General features: G+C 47.6%; 1 protein-coding gene across 2 annotated transcripts in view; it reads right to left on the reverse strand.

The window, feature by feature from the left end:
- Positions 1-22,389, reverse strand: part of LOC119442116 (transcription factor Sox-14-like) — a 62,450-nt gene extending 40,061 nt beyond the window's left edge. The window contains exons 1-2 of one of the 2 annotated variants that reach the window (XM_037706867.2): positions 20,382-22,389; positions 16,528-16,626 (exon numbers count right to left, since the gene is read on the reverse strand). In XM_037706867.2, coding sequence (XP_037562795.1) covers positions 16,552-16,626; positions 20,382-21,611 — 1,305 coding nt within the window. In that variant the 5' untranslated portion in view covers positions 21,612-22,389 and the 3' untranslated portion in view covers positions 16,528-16,551. Of the gene's footprint in view, positions 1-16,527; positions 16,627-20,381 lie in introns of those variants that run through there. The other variant, XM_037706866.2, reaches the window with a different exon arrangement.
- Positions 22,390-22,842: the final 453 nt, after the last annotated feature.

A 22,842-nucleotide genomic window follows, 5' to 3' on the forward strand; every position in this document is an offset into this window, starting at 1 on the left:
GCGACAAAAAATTAAAAAAAAAAGACGTTCGTAGTTTGGTCCCAAGGAGAATCATCGAAAGCGATAGCCAGGTTTAACGTCGTGCTCGTACTTCTCACGGTGTTGTTCTAAGACCGAAGGAAAACCATCGGCTATTGTCAGTGTCAAACGAAAGGAATAGATATACTGCGCTTGACGCGTATATTGTCCGTTCCGCTCAGACCAGTAATCGACCCGGTATGATATGCACACCGCAGGAACGCTAGTGTTTGTGTGCCGCGCTGGCTAAGTCAGGTAAGGCGTTGCGCTGCTGAGCACGAGTTCGCGCATCGAATCCCGGCCGCCGCGGCCGCATTTCGATGGAGGCGAAATGAAAAAACGCCCATGTGCTTGCGTTGTAGTGCACGCTAAAGAACCCCAGGTGGTCAAAATTAATCCGGAGCCCTCCGCTACGGCGTGCCTCATAATCAGAACTGGTTTTGGCATGTAAAACCCCCAGAAAGAAGAAGCGTAACGCTCATCATTCCAGCAGCGTATAAGGCTGGTAAGGCCAAATTACATGTACGCTTGCCGGCACGCGAAAGCTCGCGCACGCGCGCCAGCACATGCGCAGACGGTGAGGGACAGATCGTACGCGTCGAAGAGCAGCGCAAGCACAGATATCTTCTCCAGGCAAATGTGGCTGCTCCGGCTGCCTCACAAAAATAAGGAACGATATTTACCGAGGCGAAAATAGTGAGCTAATTAGGACACGCGCTGGCACGCGTCTTGTATATAGTTTCAAACCGCCATTCCTCACGAGGCACAACAAACGCTGGGCGCTATAGGGCGCGAGCTCTCGCGCGCCGGCAAGCGTACGTGTAGTTTGGCCTTTAGGCAGAACGCTGCCCTGGCGCCGCCTCACAGCCGATTGAGCAGAGCGTGCGGATGCATTCGGCCACATGTGCTCCGTCGCTTTTGCAGTCAAGCTCACTGCGCGTCTTTCGCGTCTCTGAATCGAGACCTAACCCACCACGCGCTGGCCGCACATGCGCCGTCGATGACCGGACATCACGACGGCGCCAACGGAGCGTTTTCCCCCCTAGTGTCTGCACAAAAGCTGAAAATTAAAAACCTAGAGAAAAAAAAAGGAAAAGCTACGCTGTCAGAGCATGTCTCAAGAAGCTCCGTCAGTGAAAGACGTACGTATGAGAGGCAGACAATAAGAGGCGGCTGAATGGCTGCTTCTTACTGAGTGTCCGCAGAGCTATAGAATGAATAAGCGTACGATTCCTACGACTCGAGCGCGCTAAGAAAAAAAAAAGGAGATACACATCGACTTTCGCATTTGAAATGCAGGAATAAGAAACGAAGAACAGAATCAGAGGCATGAAGACGCACTGCACGGCTTGTAGAAGCTAGGCAATGCTCTAAACCAGACATTCGGATAGCCAGACAAGCTCTCGGACGACAACAAGAGACGTCCTGAACTTTTCGCTAAGGAAAATTAAGTCCCGTCTACTCGCAGTTACGCGCAGCGCCGCCTACGATCTCTGTATATAAGTCTTATCTGGAGCCCGGCTGTGCGACTGATCTATACAGCACTTGTGGCAACGTCCTCGAATAAGCCATGAATGACGCAGTGATATTCTTAGCGGAAAAACGCCAACAGTTCGAAGTGCCGCTAGTGAATTCATTAATATGTATGCGTACATCTGTTATTTCTTGATGTTTGAATCATTCGCCGTTTCGCTGTATATGTATAGAAGATACGATTGCTTTAATTCTTTCTTTATTCCAGTTGTGTCAAAGTGTTCTTTCGCCTCGCATAATGTATTTTCCTCTCTCTTTTCATCTCTCTTTCATACTCACTCACCGACTCAACCTCTCGTATCGTTTTATCGGTGAGCCGAGAAGGAAATAATAGACAGCTTCGTGCTTCCTGTCTTACTTTACACGGCGGCACATCCACAATGGAGCAAACGTTAGTGCGCCCGTTTGATAAATGTTAAAAAGACATCCTGCCATTCTCACGGATAATAAGGGACGGTGGACAATGTTTTCCTCTGGAAATTGTGAACGCCAGTGTTCGTTACGAAAGGAAAAGTAAGCTCAGCCGGCAGGCATATATCATGTCGGAGAGTAATATTGTTGTAAATATTAATTCGGTGTATACCTGAAGAATACGGGTATATAGAGCTCCGTGCACATTGACTTTTGACCACGTATTGAGAGCCAACACATATTGTCTTGGTCGTCGTCCTCATCAATATTTTTTAGAGAAACAAAGAGAGAGAAGGGATAGGCGAGGAGGTTAACCAGGCGCAACTCACCAATCTGCTACCCGGCAAGGGAATTGAGGAAAAGGGGGTTAGGAAGAAGGGAGGTGGAAAGGAAACGCCTTATCAGTATTTATGAAAAACTGGTAACGGGGTATATAAATTTACGGACATTGATTATACGCACTCACACAGAAAACCATCTGAATGTAATCATATTAAATAAATAATGAAAAGGTACTCCGGTGAAGCACTGTAATGAATACCAAAGTAACAGTGCACCTATGTAATATGAATTCTCTAGATTTTAAGCGTGCTGGCCCATCGTTTATTTTATTTTCTTAGCTTTTTTTTGTGTGTGTGTGTGTGTGTGTGTGTGTGTGTGTGTGTGTGTGTGTGTGTGTGTGTGTGTGTGTGTGTGTGTGTGTGTGTGTGTGTGTGTGTGTGTGTGTGTGTGTGTGTGTGTGTGTGTGTGTGTGTGTGTGTGTGTGTGTGTGTGTGTGTGTGTGTGTGTGTGTGTGTGTGTGTGTGTGTGTGTGTGTGTGTGTGTGTGTGTGTTTTTCGAGCGTGAAAGAAGCCTGCGAATACACGCAAAATTGCCAAGCGATTGGCCACTCGAGGCACTTTGCGTGCATTCGCGGGCTTCTGTCACGCTCGGAAAAACACAGTTATGTAGCACGTATTGAGCAACAGAAAGCTGTGTCGGAAGGTTTTCATGTCGCTCTACAACTTTCTCATTGACACTTTTATAATTAGGACCGTACTTCTCGAGTTAGGTAATTAATTACAATTATCTAATTAAAACTCCGTAACGAAAAAAATTACTGGCGTTTTGGTTCACTGCAATGGAAACAATATGCGGTAGGTTTTCGTCGAGTAACGTAATTTTCCCTTTTTTGAAATCTTGGTGCATTTATTATTATTATTATTTCGCAGTTATACAGGTCACACAAGCAGCAGTTCCACATTTCTTTCAAAAGAGGTGAGAGAATTCGCAGCGCAAGGTTGCCGGGGTTTAAGATTATTCCAGTTTACAATTGTTCTAATTAGAAAGGAGTATTTAAACACTTCAACTCCGGGCGAGTAAGGCATACACAAATTAGGACGATTTGTACGCCTAGAAACTCTGCCAAAGAGCCGTATAGGTACAGGCTGGGATCCAAACTTACATTTCTTGCATGCGATTGGTAGAAACATTTTAATCCAGCAATTTTTTTTTTTTACGCTTAGCACGACTCGAGAGATGTTCTCTGGTAAGTAGCGTTGCGACGCATAGTTTTCTGCCATATTTCGAATAGAGAAACCTTACAGCTAGACGCTAAAGCTCCTAATGTTTTGCGCAACTTAGATATACCACGCAAAACACTGAAAGGTTCGCTGCACCGTATATACAGAATCGACTCGCAGTTTAGGTGGAACTGTGCCATCTTTTTTAAAAACAAGGTTAATAGCATTTTCTCCCATTTTGTGACCACGTTGCGCCGCTTCGCATCCACGTTGCTTCCGTCTTGTATTTCGTTCAATTTTCGAACCCCACACAATTTGCTCTGTCTTTCCGGAGCATTCATCCTGGAGTTTCCTTCATTCGATACCCCTGCCTCTTGCTGCGTTACGCTTCTCGCATTTCGTACGCACAGTTCTGCGGCACGTCGGTGTTTCCTGTGCTCGTGCAGCCAGGAGGCAGCGCGATGTGTCAGAGCATGTCACGAAGCCCCGTTAAACGACTACGACAGAATAATTAAATGGCATGGGGTGAGATGTAAAAGCAAATGCAACCGCTTAATAAATCATAGCCGCCCCCTTCTGATACTTTTCATTAGCGAGATCATATTCACAAGTGCCGAGTGATGCTGCCTGCTCTTTTGCTCTTGTGCAAATCTTTTGTTTGGACCATATGTGCAGAACATTCATCAATAATTAGTTTACGCACGCTTGCTTTCGTGCAAAACACACGGCGATTCAAGAGGCACCATGTGCGTAACATCAGAATACGACGGGTAAGTGATAGGTAGCGGGAATCGAGCCATCAACAATGTGATTCCGGGGGCGTACGAAGAAAAACTGCGTATAGGCGGTGGACAATGGCACTTCAACATGAAAGTGACAAGCGCGGCACTGGGAAGAGGGAAGACAAAAGTGAGATCTGTTTGACAGTCCAGTGTGGCAGCAACGTCCGGCCGTAATGCACTTACAAGAGAGAGAGAGAGAGAGAGATAGAAACACAACACTTTTTTTTTTACCCACAATTCATAAAGGGTGTGACGTCAAATTTCGTGAATTTTATTGCGACTGTGTGATCTACACAGCGTTTGCGCGCGTTTTTGGATGCAACGCGATACATTTCATCCTCGCTTAGCCATATCGTTGCCTCTTCTTTTGCTTATATGCCATCAAATGAACTGCGTTCCGAAATGTCTTACGTAATACGCTCCTTTGTTTACGTTATATCACCCAGTAGTGAGAATATGATGATGATGATGATGATGATGATGATGATGATGATGATGATGATGATGATGATGATGTATATGATGCTGATGAAGAAAGAGAAGGCTGTTCACATTCGGGCTTTTGCTGCGCCACTTCGTCAGACAAGACTAATGGCCGTCCTCTTTCGTGCAAGCTCTATTGCATCCTGCAGCTTCGATTCCACACAGCGGGTGACGGCTAGGCTAAGTTTAGGCGCTGCTTTCGTATGTTCGTGGCTTCGCAACAAGAATCGCCGAGTGAAACGAATGGGCGGGTGGTGGCTAAATTATTTCGGTTTAATTAGCTACCATGCCTGTAGTGACTAGGGAAAAAGAAAGGACAGCTGACTATCAGAGGCAACGATCAATTTTAAACACAAGATATCTGGTTGTCCTTTAAAGAAACTGCACGAATAACCGCACAACTCTAGAACCTGGTTGTAAACGAGATTTTCGAAAAAGAATGGCTGCTGTATGACTATAGCTTTCCAAAACCGGCTATAAATAAACGGTTATGAAGAAAGGTCAGAAGCTGCTTTAAAAATGTCGCAGTTTCACCCGAAAAGCGAAGCATCAATTGCGATAGCAAATTACTAGAGAGCTATACCGAGTAAGGATAGTAGTTTTACCAGCTGTATAAACTTGGACATGCAGCAGCACCAGCAACGCACAGAACTGTTGTCGACGCCGTCGGCGTTTTGCCCGCGTTCGCACCGAACGCGGGCGGCGTTGGTGACTGTTGCCGGTGCCTCTGGGGGCGGCTCGGAGGTTTTCGACGAGATCAGAACGGGACACTCGTCGAGCAGCGCCGGAAGTCTTTACCACCTTCTCGCCTCACAACGTTTTTATATAAATATGCATTTGGTGCCGCAGCTAAACGTCGCCTCCCCTCCCTCTCTCCCATCCCCCCACGGCCTTTCGCGCGACGGAAGAAGTCGCATTTGCTCTCCGCCGTGCGTTCGCTCCCCGTGAAAGCACGCGTCCCCCGCGCGCTTTCACTCGCACATTCAGCATACGCGCGCGGCGACGTTTTCATCACCGTTGGACTCTATACGGAACGTCACGGCAACGGCTACGGCGACGCCGACGGCAAAAATCCGCTTGGAGTGTCCATATAATTGATATCGCAATAAATATAATTGCTATCGCAAAAAGGAAAAGGAAAAACTGCTGAAGCACATGTGTGCGTAGACACGTGTAAAACGGCCAGTTGCGAGGAAAACATCACAGGTTGTAGAATAAAAGATAAAACTGAGGCATGACGAGACTGCCAGAAACACAAAGTGACAGACGACAAGCAAAAGTAATAGGTTGCATTGCAGGTTTCCGCCGCGACACCGAGAACAAAGCTAACATTACCCATTTCGCTTTAGCATTGGTTCGAAAAGTTTTGTCGTTTTCTCGCTTCTGATAATTTGCATACCTGCCAGCTCACCCAATGTTTTCGTAATGCTTACAAATTCTGTACCGCTCTACAAATTTTGAGTCCCACTTTACAGAAAACAAAATTAGTTGGCGAAAAATACCTGCTCGCCGGTCTTCGAACTTTCCTTTGGAAGTCTGGATGGTGAAATGACGCAAGAGAGGCACCTGCTTGGAGCAAGTTTATTCAGACAAGTTGCGGAGGCAGGTGAAATTGGCAACAGCAAAGTCGCTGGGAAAGTCAGTGCGATCTAAATGCAATCTGTTTCTTGACAGTCTCTGTTGTTCTAAGCTAGCTGCTGCTTGTATGTCCAGGGCAAGCTGAAAGAAATGCGTGCTAAAGACCACAACCGCGAAAATTGCGGAGAGATATACCGACCTGCACTTGTCAGGTATGTAATAACAGGGCCAGCAACCCTAATTCACCTCTACCAACTGCATTTTCAAATGCATCATCACTATACCCTTGTAATTTGGACTAGTAGCGGCCACTACAAGCGTAGGCGTCTGCCCTGAGCAGCTAGTCAACATTGGTTGATAACGTTGAATAATAATGATATTTTTATTGGCATTTCCCTTTGAAACGAGGCGGCGACAAAAAGACCTTTAGCCTGCTTGAGCTTATCATAAGCTTTCCCTGCATTCATTGCAGTATACAGTATTTTGTCTATCTCTCATACGCGGAATACGAAGACCTCTCATGCATTTGGGGCAAAAAGTGCCCCTCCCCTCTCCCTCTCTCTCTATTATTATTTTTTCTCCAGCGACTCTTCGCGCTTGCCTTCCAAAATAATTAATTGACTGCTCGTCGGACTTTCTGCGTCACTATTCAGGGCGGCCAATTTAACACGCGCAAGATATAGCGCAACTGGGCCAACAAAATGCGTTTGCTATAACGTATGCTTTAATGTAGACGAAAAATTATCGCATTGCCTGGCTTAATTTTCAACCTGCCATGCTACTGGTGGCCAAAAATTTGCTGGAACACCATGCTTAATGAACTGCGCCCGTAGTACTTTAGTACCGCCTTCAGTATACGAGTATAAATCACTTGGCAAAGTTGTCACGCGTGGTCCTATCAAAAATCCTCGATCATCTCTGTTAAATTCGGGCGCGCTCCTGACAATTCCCCGAAACGTTTTAAAGGAAGTTTAGGATGATGCGAGTGCTGCGCTTGTCTGCAGTGAACATCAAAATATCGTCAATTGAGATACGAATAAAGGTATTCCCGTAAAGGGTGACCCCGAATGCGTGGATAACGGCCCAAGCAAAGAATGCAGCGCATGGGGGATAAACAGCCTCGAATGATTGACAATATTCGCATCATTAAGCCATTTATTTACTAAGCTATGCTAGTCAGACAAGAATAAACAGACAGAAAGAAATTATTACACTATTAGAAAGTTCATAATATTTCGTTACACAACAAACTCACTCGTGAGTAACCCTGTCAAACGCTTGTTCCTGATCAAGTGATGTCCAATGTCCTGAGATAGCAGTGTAGTCAGTGTAAGGCAGTAGGTCGATCTCAAGGGTTACGGCCGAAAAAAACACGCACAAAGGCCTACATGGCTTGAATGTAGCTTGAATGTAGCTTGAAAGGCTTTATAACTGCGTCACATGTGGAAGAGCGGCAGAGTGGCTGAAATTCGGCTGGGACGCGATAGTAGTAATGCTATGAGGCTCGTGTGGTTAAGCTGCGCAACGTATCTAAAGACTGCGAAGACCCGATCTGTTTCTCTACCCATTAGTGCTCTCTTCAACGTGAAGACCACCTTGCAGGACAGCGAGGTTGTTGCGAATAATGCGGCTGGTCCGGAAGACGACAAACCGAAAGTTCATTTCAAGAAGAATAACTACTTTACGCTTGACACAGACTCACTTGCGACAGCTAGATGAAGTTTCCATTTTCTTTCTTTGTCGCGAAGCCTTCATTTTGTCAGAAAATAATCGCTTTGTATATTTTTTACTCATGTTGTAAACCTTTGTTCGTGCTTCCTGCCTGAGGTTTCCTTACAATGATATTAAACCGGCAATGTCCGACGTATATATCACATACGGTACACCGTTTGGACCCCTCAAAATTCTTATTTAAGCACATAAAACTTAACGCATCACCTACCGTAGCATTTTCGATACACTAGAGAGGGTTTTCAGTTATGGATAGTTCGGAAGACCAATTACTAAACATTTATTTATTGTGCTAAATAACTTAATGCTGAAATAGCTAGCATTATTTTTTTTCTTGCAGATGCATTCTTCATCGCCAGAAATAAATGTTAACAATTTCTAATTTTTCATCATATATGGAACTGTGTTTGGCCATAACTGGGTGAAAAAAAATATAAAAATAAAGTATTAATAACAGACGCGATGCAAATGTCAGTGAAGCCGCTCCGCGCACAGTTGTTCCTTCACCCCTGGTGAATCATTGCTCTCATAAAAACAGGGGAGTCGTGCCGGAAATTAGCTGCAGTGGAAAACGGGGCCCCTCTTCAACTGATCATCAAAGCCCGTTGAATCGCAGTCTTCATAAATGCCTGTTCCGTAGAGCATCTACAACCTTTCTTTTTTTTAAACATCGTATTCAAACATACTGTTCCTTCATTATTCCGCTGACATAAAGTCACTTTTCTTTTTTTGAACATTCGGAACAGCTCTCACGTCAGCCTTTCAATTTCTGAGATACGTCAGCCTGCTTCGTATTGTTCGGATCTCGATGTGAAACCGAGGAACGCACCAGACGGTTCGTGACATTTGCTGCGTGCGCGTTAGTGGAGCTCGTATATACTAAGACAGCACATTCGAGCGTTGTCTCGACTTGAGAGGAAAAGAAGAGACTAAAGAGAGGAAAAGAAGAGACTAAAAAGAAACAAAGACGTGCAGAAAGAAAGCAGGTGCTATAGTCAACAGAAACGTTGTTATACACACGTCAGTGGACTTCGCTTTCCTCCTCTTTAGGGTTACAGCAACTGTTGAATAAAGCTGCAGTTCTTATTCCTTGACGTCACCTGGGAAACGTTTCATTCGGTGCTTCCGAAATACCGAGAAAGATAGTTGAAGGTCGGCTATTTTTTCATATTTAGCACGCTCATGTGCGCATGCATGGCAGCGTACCGTACGTAGATGCATCTCTACCAAAATAGGCTTTCGTTCATGCGCATGCGCATGAACGAAAGCCTGGGGTGCCTATGGTTGTGCCGTGGCGTGCTAACGCGATGAAGCATGTCGCACTAATAAGGCGGCAGCGCTCTTCATCATGTACCTGGCTCCATTATGAGCGCACAAAATGTGTTCTCAGTGTAATATACTTGACAAATGTGCTATATTGCATATATAGGGTTTTTATCAGCCCCGTTTCGTCCCAGTGTTTAATGTTTCTGCTCGATCGCAAGAATGTTTTCTTTTCTTTCTTTCTTTCTTTCTTTCTTTCTTTCTCTCTTTCTTTCTTTCTTTCTTTCTTTAATTTTCTCTTTGTCGTGATTGGAAAATGGGACTCGATCTTTTTAAGCGGCACAATGAACTAACTGCTCGTGTGGTTCATCGATCATAGCCACTGATATTCAAGCAACGCTTTGTAACAGCAGTTTCTTAGGCAACTCCCTCGCTCGCGCTTACTCGAGCAAGTGGTCTAGAACCCCATGATGGAATTGGCATAGCGCTTCACAACATCGTCCCCCGAATCCCATGTCTGGGATTCGGGGGACGCTGTTGCTAATAATTACTAATAAAATAATTTCTCTCTCTCTCTCTCTCTCTCTCTCTCTCTCGCTAGTTAGTACAGCTATAGTATCCGCACACACATGCTCACGCACTTACGCAAGCGCAAATATCGTTGTCATTTTTCTTTTATTGAAATGAAACAAAAGACAGAGATGTAGTCCACTATTGCAATGGTGTCGGCTACTCCTCTTCGTAAAGGAGAAGCAGCAATATATATATATATTGGAGCCCAATCATTCTTAGTCAAATCATAAGAAGCCAACGAACAGTGACATACAGGACAGCAAAGGGGAAAGTAATTTTGTAGTTCATAATTTCGCCTGTGCTGTCCTTCTTGTCATTGTTTGTTAGATTCTTATGACTGGACTGTGTGCGTGCACGTGCGTGCGTGCGTGCGTGTGTGTGTCGACAGAAACGCCATGACGTCAGTAAATGCTCTTCAGTGCAGCCCCGCGTCGCACTAGATGTCACGAATACCGTGATGCATTTCACCGTATAGCCGAGTTACTCTCAAGTTATTCGCACGTCTCCGCTTTGCCATTTCCTTGTCGATCTTGCTGGCCTTTACAGGACGTTTGCTGCGATGTTTACATGTAGGCGAAATTTGCTTACACATTTACTGAGACGAATTTTAATGAAACTTTTATTCAGACAACTCTGCTCGCTCGCTCTCAAAAGACTCAAACGTGCTTCAACTCCGTAAACGCCGTAAGCATATTTTACAGGGGAAAAGAAGGCCTGCGGTTTGGAGGGGTCGGTCGCGAGGTCATTAGTTGGCGGCAAGAAGGAATTCTCGGTCAGGTCCGCGACACGCTCAGCTCCGACAATTGAGCTTTGATTTTCGATGCATTTCAACGGAGCTGCCAAGCGTCCTTTCATGCATGCGAAGCACTGCGTCCTATAGTAATATCGGCACGTCGACCTCGCGCTGTATATCGTAACCGATCGATCGACTAGAGCACGGCACTTCTTGTTCGTCGTCCCCTGACTTATGCTTTCGCTGCAAAAGCTCGCATTTCACTCGAGTAGCCTTTTTGCAGTCACTCGCCACGATGCCCTGCGGGCAAGCCACCCCTGGAAGCCACTGCCGCGGTATTTGTCTCCGACGAAAGCTATGCGGTCGCGACCTATCCGCGACCTGTCCGCGACCTTTCGCGCGGACTCGGGCCCCGAGTCTGCTCTTTCACGCAGTCGCTTAAAAATCTCGACCAAACGCAGCTCGACGCGAAGCACCTGCGAGGGCCAAAAACCAAAGCCCGCATTCACGAAAGGCTATTGTACCTAAGAACAAATTCCAGATAATCCTGATTCTGCACATACAGTCGAACCAGGATATATCGAACGTGAAGGGGATCACAAAAAAGTTCGTTATATAGGTAATTCGATATATAAAATACAGATCTTATACAAAAATTTTCAAGGGGATTTTACGGCTGTTTGTTGTACACAATAATTCGTTATACGTGTGTTCGATATATCCGGCTTCGACCGTATTACTATAACGAAGGTGGATAGCCAATGGCAAAAAAAAAAAAAACTTATGAACTAAAAGCTTTGTGAATACTGCTCCGGAGCCCTTTTTGAAGACAAGGTTTCCTTTATACTTGAGATATGGGTATCTGGCCACGTTCGTCTCGTCAAATTAGACGATTTGGGGCCTTCTGGTGCACACAATGCAACAAAAAAGGCGTCAAAATGAAGCTTGAAACGAAAAAGCCGCGCCAAGTTACTCAGACCTAGCTATACGTGCGGAGCCGTAATATAATGCCGTAATTAGTGATCAAATGGCCGAAATTAACACCAGATACGCTCGTTCAAACTGTGCGCGCCTACAGCCGGTGTCGCAAGTGTGGCTTTACTCAACGAACAATATGGGACTATCCCAGACATAGTGCAGTATAAAAACGTGGGCTGATCTCCAGGGTAGTGCAGTTTAAACAATAACCCACATGGTACTCTAATGCGCCCAAGAAGACCTTGTCTTTTGCCGACGTCAACCGCTGTTGACTCGCCTCTCTAATTATGATGCCTTCTGATGAGTTCCATGCTGGGCAGGCATGTTTTATGGACAAGAATAAAACCAACGTTCTCATCAATACAAAATACAAATACAACACAACATCACGAATAATAAAGAAATGAGCAGAAACCATCAGAGGATAATTGTCATGTCAAACGATATCTTCCCGCTAAAGCTGCTGAGATATGCTGCCAGTAACACTTATTTGTTAGCTCTGTTATTTAACGCTAAGAAACGCGTGGGTGCTGCGTGTTGCGCTGTCTCCACGAGGCTCTCTCTCGACATTTCCTTCAATTTCTGCAGATTCAATTATACTTCTTTTTAACAACACGAAAGCAACAATGGACTTTCAGCGCGAACTTCTGCAGGTTTTGATTGCCACATGTTACTTCCGTATAGAAGTGTCCTAAACAAACGTCTAACCTTACGGAGCGTTTCTGCTTTTCTTGTAAGAAAGTACTACAGAACGCCATTGTGAATTAAGCTCTTCCCGCGCGAACGAACTCTTCGCGCGATAGGAGCAGCGCGTAAATTTCGCAATGCAGCCCAGATGTTTTTCGTTTAGTTTCTTTTTTCTCAGCTTGATTCTTCTGTCAGTATTCGTTTTCCTGCCCTCCTGCTTCTCTCTATATGCTCAAGTCAATACTATGCGCTCATACGAGTTGTCTAATGCGCAGAATAAAAGAGAACGTAACGACTAAGGACACAACCGACACTATGTCCATAGGTGATGCATAACAGAGCCGTCACACAGTCGACCTTCGATAATCATTTAACCGGCTGAGATATATGATGTCATGTTTTGACAAGTGAATGCAGACGGAGTGGCGTCAGCGAGAAAGCTGCACGAAGCACAATCCACTTCGACTAAAATGCAAGAAGCAAGTCTGATTTAACAACGTGGCAGCTTATGAGCGGTTAAGATTGCGGATAATTCTCAAAGATCGAACGAACAAAACCGAAAGTATACAGGGACTTTGGAGTACGCGCACTTGGGACAGTCCTCTTATCGCACCCGTAACCCGTTAAATGTCACCCCACGGATCTGCTGTACAGCTAACACAATCGTATGCATCTCAGGGCAACAAACTGTCGTAGCAATTGCTACAGCTTTACGCTATACAGCCTGCCAGTGTCCCATACGTGGAACTCGAATTTTCGTTCGTTGTAGAGGTTACAAGCACTGCGCATGTGCTTAAGACTTCCAAGATGTGCTTCAACATCGGAAACAATCGTGCTCGCCGAAGATAATTCGATCCCATTATACATGACTTTAGGTCGTCTGAGGGCGCGCATTTGTTATATTTCCCGTTTCCCCGATCACCACTTGGCCCTCTTGCCCTCACGACTACCCTGAGCTACAGTTTCTGAGGTTATCGTCACCCACCAAGGTTGTCTTCCCTCAGGATATAAACCAGCAACAAGGCCTTAATTTTCACTGTGGTGTCTCCAGCAGCGTCAGGCACGCCCTAAAAGTCCGATTACCCAAGAATGGCTTTGAAACAAACGGCGATGCTAAATACATCCTGCTAGAGCAACCTCGCATGTGGGACATATTTTGCGACTTTGAGGAGTAGCAAATATGCAGTTTGCCCTACATCACATAACTCATGAGCAGTGGGTATACCTGAGATAACAGAGGACCACCATCAAGCTCACGAAAAAGGACAGGGCATCATATGTCAGCGGCTGTCAAGACACACTGGCATGGCTGATATGATGACTTGGTCGACGAGGCTGCCCGGTATATACGCTCATGAGAGAACCCGAACAATTCCGATTACCCAACGAGAACCGATGCTGCAAGAAAATTTTATTTTTCTGGCTGAAACACCTGGCATGCTGATATGACTTGGTCGACGAGGCTGCCCGGTATATACGCTCATGAGAGAACCCGAACAATTCCGATTACCCAACGAGAACCGATGCTGCAAGAAAATTTTATTTTTCTGGCTGAAACGATGACTCATACTTAGTAGTCTTCTCATAAGCTCTCGAACGGTCATCTGCATACACTGGATCCTTCCATGAAGCTGCAAGCACCATCAAAAGCTTTCCACTCTGATGCGACATCCTTGTGCCACGTACCTCTGACTCGGGGTGGCGTGTAGATACCACAAATGCTTACTCGTTCCTAACTGTAATAGGTGACACGCCTATGGGCGACTCTTGCGGAAGTAAAGAGACTATACTGAACACCTTTCGGGCATTTGTCCTCATAGTACGGACCTCTTCGGACAGCATTAAACCGACTGAACTCAAGACCGTTTTCGTAAGCAAAGATCATTTTGCCATTACTTTGGGCGTTGCTGGCACAGAAAACAACGCGGTGCAGTATCTCAAGTCGACAGATCACTGCGGCCGTTTATATAGAGTTGGTGCTCACCTTCATGTGTGAGCATGAATACTGCTCTCTCTGTTCCCCTTATTCCTCTCGTTTGGTGTATTTATCCCCTTGCCCCAGTGCAGGGGAGCCATTCGCACGTGCGTCTGGTTTACATCCCTGCTTTTCCCCTTTCCTCACTGCCTCTCCCTCGCAGCATGCTATACAATTCTTGCTCTCATAACAGTTACTCTGAAGTTACTACATACGTCTAAGAGAAGTAAGGACATTCGCCAAGTAGCAGGAACTAAGGCGAAGCGTTAGGCACCTGACCTGAGAGGGGAGTATCCAATGAACTCGGAAACGGCACCGCAAGGCGACCCACCTAAGCAAATATACTAGATTACAATACGAACCCATCGCCGTACAAGGTTCGCGTTAAGACAGCGAACTGTTCGAGCTACTGAGCTCATGTGAGTCACAGAAATCATACAGATCTAAGTGTTGAAACACACGCGTTTATGTTTGGTTTTCCTTCACTGGGTGGCACATTGCCACTGCGGGAGATAGGCCAAGATTCTGATGGCATTATGAAAGAAGGTTCGTGTAATTTTTGTTTCATCTTGTCCCTTAATTCCTCCGAAACCGATCTCCACGTATCAGCTCTGTAAAACACACCTTATACATGATATAAAAGTAGACCCTTAGCGCTCACCGCTCGCAATATTCGCGTGGGCACTGCATCGCACGGTCTCTGTCTCGTCTAACGTTTTTTTTTTTTCCTGACTGTTATATTTGTGTATACCTCAACTATATATAGTCGCCATGGCACGCCACACTATGCAAAATGACGCTCGCTTCCCTCATGAGCGCTTCCTAGGTGAGCTTGGATTTGAATGAAATTGCGAGCTGCGTACAGTAAGGAAAAGCAGGATAACGATCAGCCCTTGTTGTACGTACTTCTCATTACCTAAAAGGTAGCCAATCCCCCTCGTGTAAATGAGCCATGATTTGAGGCCACAACAAGAACAACCAGTCGGCCTCCTATGTCACCTAGACGGTAAAATAGTTCAGCTTCCCCAACATACGTCACCGTCAATGTAAGTTGGCCAGAACACCGTCACTTTCACACCTACACGTTACCGCAGAAATAACAGCGCTCCTTGCGCCATCCGTTGAGGATGCATGCCTACAAGCTCTCCCGAACTTTTTGTAATGTTTACGAGTTTTGAGCTCGTTCTACTACTTAACCAATGTTGCACCAAATTTTACGAAAAATGACTTCTGTTCGCGAAAATGTGTTAAAGGCATTGAAAGACTCGCACGGTGCAAGCTTGGAAAGAAATTCCTAGGAAAAAGAAATAGGCAATGAAGCCTGTGCCGCACTCTGGTGGCAGCGCAAGACGCCATATGCCAGAGGGCTACTTGTTTCGAACAAGTTTATTGAGACCGCCAAGTCCCTGGAGCAGGCAAAGATCATCAACATCACTCAATGTCTCTATAAGAAAGTAACCGTGATTTTAAAAATTCCAATGCTCTGCTTGTCAATACTGTATGTTCTAAGTTTACTGTTACTTGTTTACTTCGCCTAAAGACATTTCATGCATAGTTATTAAAATGCTTATGGATTCTAGAAAAGGTGGATGCTCAGCTTAAAAAAAGAAAAGAAATTGTCTGCTTGAAGAACAGTCGTTATAGATTCTTCTTGTCTAGCGCAACATTAGCCAGCCAAATATATAGAGCAGAGAACTGTCACTACGTCGGCGACGTCAACAGGGGATGTTCTCTCCTGCTTTTAATATTTTCCTCCCCTTTCTCCCTTTCTTAGTGCAGGGCAGCCAACCGGGCTCAGTCCGGGATAACCTCCATGCCTTTCATTCATCCATCTTCTCTCTCTCTCTCTCTCTCTCTCTCTCTCTCTCATAAAATACCGAACAGCTGCCAGTAGCGCGCTTACCTTCTTTAATCTGAAAGCCTGTTCACGATTGTCTCAAGCAGTGTGACGGCGCGATCATAGCGCGAGCCACTGTTAATTGCCTTCAACGCCCGCGCTCTGTCGATGTTGTCGTGGCGTAATTGGCTTGTGCGGCAATTTGGGGAGTGAACGGCGGTCCCAGCTTCGACAGTGGTTATGGTGCCTTCGTTTCTTCAAACACCAAGAGTTCGTTTTCTGGCTACATGCATGACGGCCGCGGACGGAGCACGGCTGGACAGTTTTGGCGCGCTGTAACCTGCTCGCTGTAAAATACAAAATGCAACAGCGTACCCCCCCCTCCCCCACTCACTACTTCCGGCACTACGAACACAAAGAAAAGAAGCACCATGTTGTCATGATGACGATGATAACAATTAGGACGTTTATTTTGAACAGTTAACGAATGACGCTCTTGTGTTCGCGCGCTGCTGCGCACGTTCCATCAGCTTTCTTCTTACCTGCAATTTATCGAAAAGCCCGAAAAGTACAAATGAAATACAGAGAAATACAGGTAGACTGACAGTACCTATAGATGCCTTGCACTGACGTCATCGTAGCCGCCATGCTGGTGCACCGGCACGGTGATAAGCTGGGTCCGTGACATCACATGAAAGCTATCAATAAGATTGCTTGCACTGACCTTACTCGTAGCCGCCATGCTGGTGCACCGGCACGGTGATAAGCTGGGTCTGTGACGTCACGGGAAAGCTAACAATACCTTATTTCGGCAACACGAATTAGTTTTGTGACTAAAGAAATTCCTATTCGCCGTAAGTTTACAGAAATAAGAAGTGACTCACTTATTGGATTAATATGCGGTCCCTCCCAGCTCCGCTCATTTTTCTCCCGCAGCACCCCCCCCCCCTTTCATTTTTCCAGTTGCATTATTATGCAGCTGAACTCTGGTTTGCGTACCGGCGTTCACGCGGTAGCTCATATTGTATTTTCTTTAGGGCGGACTATACGCCAGTGACAGCGGGGGAACATGTGCTGTATGGGTGCTGGCCGTGAGCTAATAAAAGGCTAATAATATGGCTGACTGCTTCGACAGTATATATACTTGTGTCACACAAGCCCTTCCAATCACAGCATTTCCTACAAAAATTACTATAGTTACTATATAGATGGGGCTGCGATCGCTCCGCTTTAACGAAAGATTTGTGGGCGCAAAGAAAGTGACAGGAAACACAAGAGGAACAGGATGGGACGGCAGTAAATGGCGTTATCCTGTCCCCCTTGTGTGGGCGTGTCATATCCCGTCTCTCTTGTGTTTCCTGTTACTTACTTTGCTCCACAAATCTTTCGTTAAAGCTATATATGCACCAACTTGCCCAACAATAATTACACTCTGCAAAATCGTTCAGCTACCGTGGCAATGATAGGTACATGGAATCGTCTAATCTTCGTGCTGCGTTAGAGACACACGGACAGCCGGCCACTATCAAAACAAAATATACTAGGACAGTGGTCACAACGGACGTATACGCGCTAAAGGCAGCCATATAGCACAAATATAGTTCCCTTCCTTTGGTCTGCGGGCGTGCGAGATAGGGTGTGATTGTGACGTGTGCCGCCTCAGAATTTTCTGCGGCAATTCCCGTTTATATACTCGTCTTTCTCATTTCCTATCTATTTGAATCCCTTTTCTCTTTTACCCCTTGCAGGGTAGCAAACCAGACTTATTTTTTAGTTACCATTCCTGCCTTCTTTCTTTCTTTCTTTCTTTCTTTCTTTCTTTCTTTCTTTCTTTCTTTCTTTCTTCCTTCCTTTCTCTCTTTCTTTCTCTCTTTCTTTCTTTCTTTCTTTCTTCAGTAGTCACTGCTGAGCCCGACCACACGTGTTCGATCGCCGCGCCTGTCTCGCCCTGGTGGTGGTGGAGCGCAACAATACCCCTACATTGCAGTTGCCGTTTCACCTAAATTAGCTTAATGAATGCGAACAGTGGTACGTCGTACGTTTAGAGGCACGTGACTTTCAGAGTCCTAAGTGATATCTGTCCTAGACGTCAGTCAGTGGCGTGTGGTTATCATTCCGCTGTCTGCACCGTTGTGACCATCGTGTTATCATCGTCGAGCGGGAGTCGGTGTCATCTTCGCTGTCATCGCCTCGTCAGTGCCGTGTGTGTCTTTGTGTCTCTGTCTTTTTTAAGGGCCCTGCCTAAACCAATAAAACCGTGATTAACGAACTAACGGGCAAGATCGGCGGCCCTTTACCTTATGTCTGCTAAGCGCACTAAAAGGCAATTAATATACTTGGATTTAGCAGCACGGTAAAAAGAAACTCCAAGTGGTCTAAATGAATCTAGAGCCCACCAGTACCTCGTACATCATCATCGTTAGTTTGGGACGTTAAAGTAAATCAATGAATGAATCAATCGATCGTCATTGAGCTCTACCTCAACTGCATTTTCGAAAGCGATCACACCAAGGCAACATTGGGTTCTTACTCAATTCTCACTGACGTGCTTGACTTGATACCACTGTGCACTATATAAGGATCGCTAAAACCATCGGACGCAGAAAGCTGTAGTTTCGAAATTGTCTTGTCATACAGGTCAAGCGCAAAGTAACGGCCGTGTTACTATAGAACATTTTCAATTATTATAACATTACCAGATGTGTTCCAAGCCTGATTCTTCGTCGCAGTTTGGTATCTTAGTCAGGGTTACGATAACGTCTTTCGATAGAGCTCGTAATTACCTCTCGCGGTTGCCGATGCGTGTTTATGAGTGTGTACCATTGGCATTGACTCAGATGCGATTTAAAGTGCCGGGGTGACAGGGTGCTTAAGGAAGCAGTTCTCAAAACGCTGAGCATTTGAGGCCTACGCTTCAGTGTATAAAGACGACCCCACCTACATCTTCGTATGTATTGCTTCTTTTATTTACTTCCAATCTCATGAAACGTAGAGACTTGGGCATGTTGGTAGTTCATGGTTAAAATAAGAACAGCGCGAGAGACAGGGACAAACGAAGAAAGACACACACAGCGCTGTGTGTGTCTTCGTTTGTCCCTGCCTCTCGCGCTGTTCTTATTTCATCCAATCTCATATTGACTGTGAATACAAAAAATATTCACAGCGAATACCATGCGCTTTTGCAATAAATATGAATATCTTATTTCTTCCACAAAATGGTCAATATATTACATGTCATTAACAATCGACTTGCTTTGGTGTACGGTAACACTGATAACGACATTAGATTAGAATGACAACGAAAGGAAGAAAAACTGCGCACCAGGATGTTTGTATATGTTACGCACGAGTATGAAGTGTATGCATCGAAACACTCTTGGGAAAGGAAGAGGGGGGGGGGGGGGGGGGGGTCACGAAGTCTAAATTGTAGGGCTTAGGGCTTCCAAGAAAAGCAACTTTTTTTATAAGTTAGGCAACAGAGTGTCTGGTGTATAACACAAATCTTCGTTATATAGCTCTGGTGACCAAAGCTCTTAAAAGCGTCTACGAAACGAAAGCCTCCTCATCAAGTGGTAGTACAGTGTGAATTACTAAAGCTGGCAACAATAATGAACTGTCCCGTACTTTGCCCGCGTTGTATGTATAAAGTGCAGTCTATTCTCGATGGTGGCAATGTGCGGGCAGTAAAAGCAATATAGCAGAAATGCTTCTTCAGTTTTGTCGTTTAAATGCAGCTGACGCTGGACAGACATCTATGCATAAATAGTCCCACATGTCTTCATGACCTATCGCAGCTGTATCTGACGGCGAAATACTTGGTCAACCGTAACGAATAGTACATCCAGTGTGTTATAATCGCTGTCTGCTCCGATCTATAGAAATCGCATGCCACTGCGCTGTCCGCTACTCTTGCATACCCGCCTAATGTGGTGATGGTAACCTTCCACAGCGACGTCTGTGTTCACTGCAGAGCGAATGAAACCTCCACTTTGGCCTTTATACGAGTGGGGACTAATTCGTAGAAACAAATCCTAACAACAAAGAGTGCTGTTTTCGAAGTCTACATGCACGTGCCAGCGCCACGATCGATGACCTAAACGCACGCACTTTGTCCACGTTAGCTCAGTCAGAGGCAGTGTGATCTCAACGCATGCGTGTAATAATTATCGACGCTTTTTCTCGAATAGGTGCGAATGTTCACAGTCACGCCCCCGTCCGCGTTTTCAGAGAAGCGGCGACAATTACACGTATATATTACGCGCGCACCTCACAAGGGCTCGAGAGAAGAAGCGCCTACCTCAAGCCGGGCGTCGTGCGGTTTGGGCCTGGCCAGTGACGAGTAGAGGCCGAGCAGGTGGGCGGCCGCCGACGGAGACATGGACTGCGGATCGTCGAGCAGGGAGCCTGCTGCAGCCGCGGCGGCAGCCGCCGCAGCCATGGCCGCGTGTCCCGCGTAGCCCGGAGGCAGACCGGACTCGACCGACTTGAGGAACGGATTGAACGCAAACAGCGACGACGACGACGTCGACACGGGCGGAACTGGCGGCGCGGGCCCCAAGTGTTGCCGGCAGTTGGGGTCGGCCGCGCCTCCGGCATACGGCGAGCCGCAGCCGCACGGCATCAGGTATGACAGTCCAGCTGCTGAGTAGAACGACGCTGCTGCAACGGCTGCGGCGGCTGACGACGTCGTAGGGACGTACGGCGACGCGTACGAAGGCGGCAGGAACGCCTTGAACGCGGGGGGCGCCGCGGGGTCCGACGTCGGGGTTGTAGACGCCGAAGATGCCGGGGGCGACGACGAGGAGGCGGTCGCCAACAGCGAGGACGGAGAACTCAGCTTGCGGCCACCGGAGCCGATGACGACGTCATCGCACGATGACGGCCGGTTGTTGTTCTCTTCCGTGTGGCAGGACCTCGGAGAGGCGGACCTCGCATGCGACGGTGACGGTGATGGTGACGGCTGCTGCTGTTGCTGCTGCTGCTGATGCTGATGCAGCGAGGCCATGGCTGCCGGGTGCTGCGGAAACGGAATAGCGATCCGCGGATGCGGTGAGAAGAGAGAGCGCGGCAGGCCCGCGGCCAGGCCGAGGTAGTCTCCCGGACCCGGGATGTACGGGAGGGCGAAGGGAAATCGGTGGTGGTGTGCGTCCTTCTTCAGCATGCTCTTAGGCTTCCGGCGCGGCTTGTACTTATAGTCCGGGTGCTCCTTCATGTGCAGTGCCCTGAGTCGCTTGGCCTCCTCTATGAAGGGCCGCTTGTCAGACTCGGACAGGTGCTTCCACTCGGTGCCCAGCCGCTTGGAGATCTCAGAGTTGTGCATCTTGGGGTTCTCCAGCGCGATCTTGCGTCGCTGGGCACGCGACCACACCATGAAGGCGTTCATGGGACGCTTGACGTGCGAGTCGGCGGACGACGAAGAGGACGACGACGAAGAAGGTACCGACGTGAGCGGCGCCGGACGGAGCGGCGAGGGCCCCCCTCCGACGGAGGTCGGCGGGATGGACGACCGCGCGCCCAGATCGCCCATGGGGCCACGGTCCAAGAGGGACAACGGGATGCCATGCGGTGCGCCGGAGTCCCTCGGCGTCGCCGGAGGGGGCAGAGCTCCGTACGGAAAGCGATAGTCGAAGCCCGCGAACGGGAACGCGGCCGACACGACGGATGCAGGGTAGGACGCAATCTTGACGCCTTGCACGGGGGGGTTCCCGCGAAGCGGGATCCGCGCACACACAGGATCAAATTACCAACACACACAACGTTCTCGGAGCAGGAGCGCCCCAGCCTCGTAGTCCTCGGATCGAGGCCGCGGCGTGCGATGTGGGGGTTGCCTCGACAGGCGGCTCAGCTGCTACGTCAGGCGGCAGGGGCGTTGAACCGCGGCTGAGTCACTGTCATCGTCGTAGCCGGTGGCCAGGTGATGCCGACGTTCATGCCAGAGCTGGGCTGGGATGTCTCTGTATATCTTTCAGAAAAATCTTGGCGCGAGCAGTTGTAACACGCCTCAGCGTTAACTTCGCCGTGCACGCGCGAAGCGCAGGTGGGCTCAGCGAGCCGCTGGCGGGAGGAGAACCGCTCACTCAGTCAAGAGCAGACTGGCACGCGACCGGCGTCGGTGCAGCGTCCGCGGACCGGAGACAGCGGACGACGTGTGCGACTAGTCGACATCGCGGCGTCAGTCCGAAGCCAAAGCAGCAGGGTGAGAAAGAAGAAAGGGTGGTGGGGAAGAGGAAGGCACCCCCGCGACGCGCGCAACGCTCGTGCCACTACCACAGCCGCCGCCGACGCCGCCGGCTGCTGCTGCAGCCACCGACGAAACAAGCCAGGGATCCCCGCGTACGAGAAGCAATGAAAAGGGCGGGAGGAAAAAAAAAATAAACAGGAAAGCGGCGCGTCACCGACGGCGGCGAAAACAAACGCGGAATCCGGCGAGATTCGCGCCGCTCTCTCTCCCACCGCGCGCACCGCGCGCGCAGATTGATTCTCTTGGAGCGTCGCTTTGTTATTGGCCTGTTCAGCCGTCGGGAGCCGGTCGCGTCTGACGTCACAGGGTCGGCGGGGCCAATCATGTCGAGTGGCTCAAAGGGCGGGATTGAAGGCGCCGCCACACAATGCCATTGGGTTTTTCAGGAGAGGGCGCAAATATAAGAAGGAGAACCGGCAAGAAAGGAGGAGACAAAAAAAAAAAAAAAATGCGGCGCGCGCTCGGCGCTCGCCGGCACGCGCCGCAGCAGCCATCGCGGCTGACGCTCTCGCAAACG

The sequence above is a fragment of the Dermacentor silvarum genome, chromosome 2 (assembly GCF_013339745.2).
Source record: "Dermacentor silvarum isolate Dsil-2018 chromosome 2, BIME_Dsil_1.4, whole genome shotgun sequence".
NCBI classification, from domain to species: Eukaryota; Metazoa; Arthropoda; class Arachnida; order Ixodida; family Ixodidae; genus Dermacentor; species Dermacentor silvarum.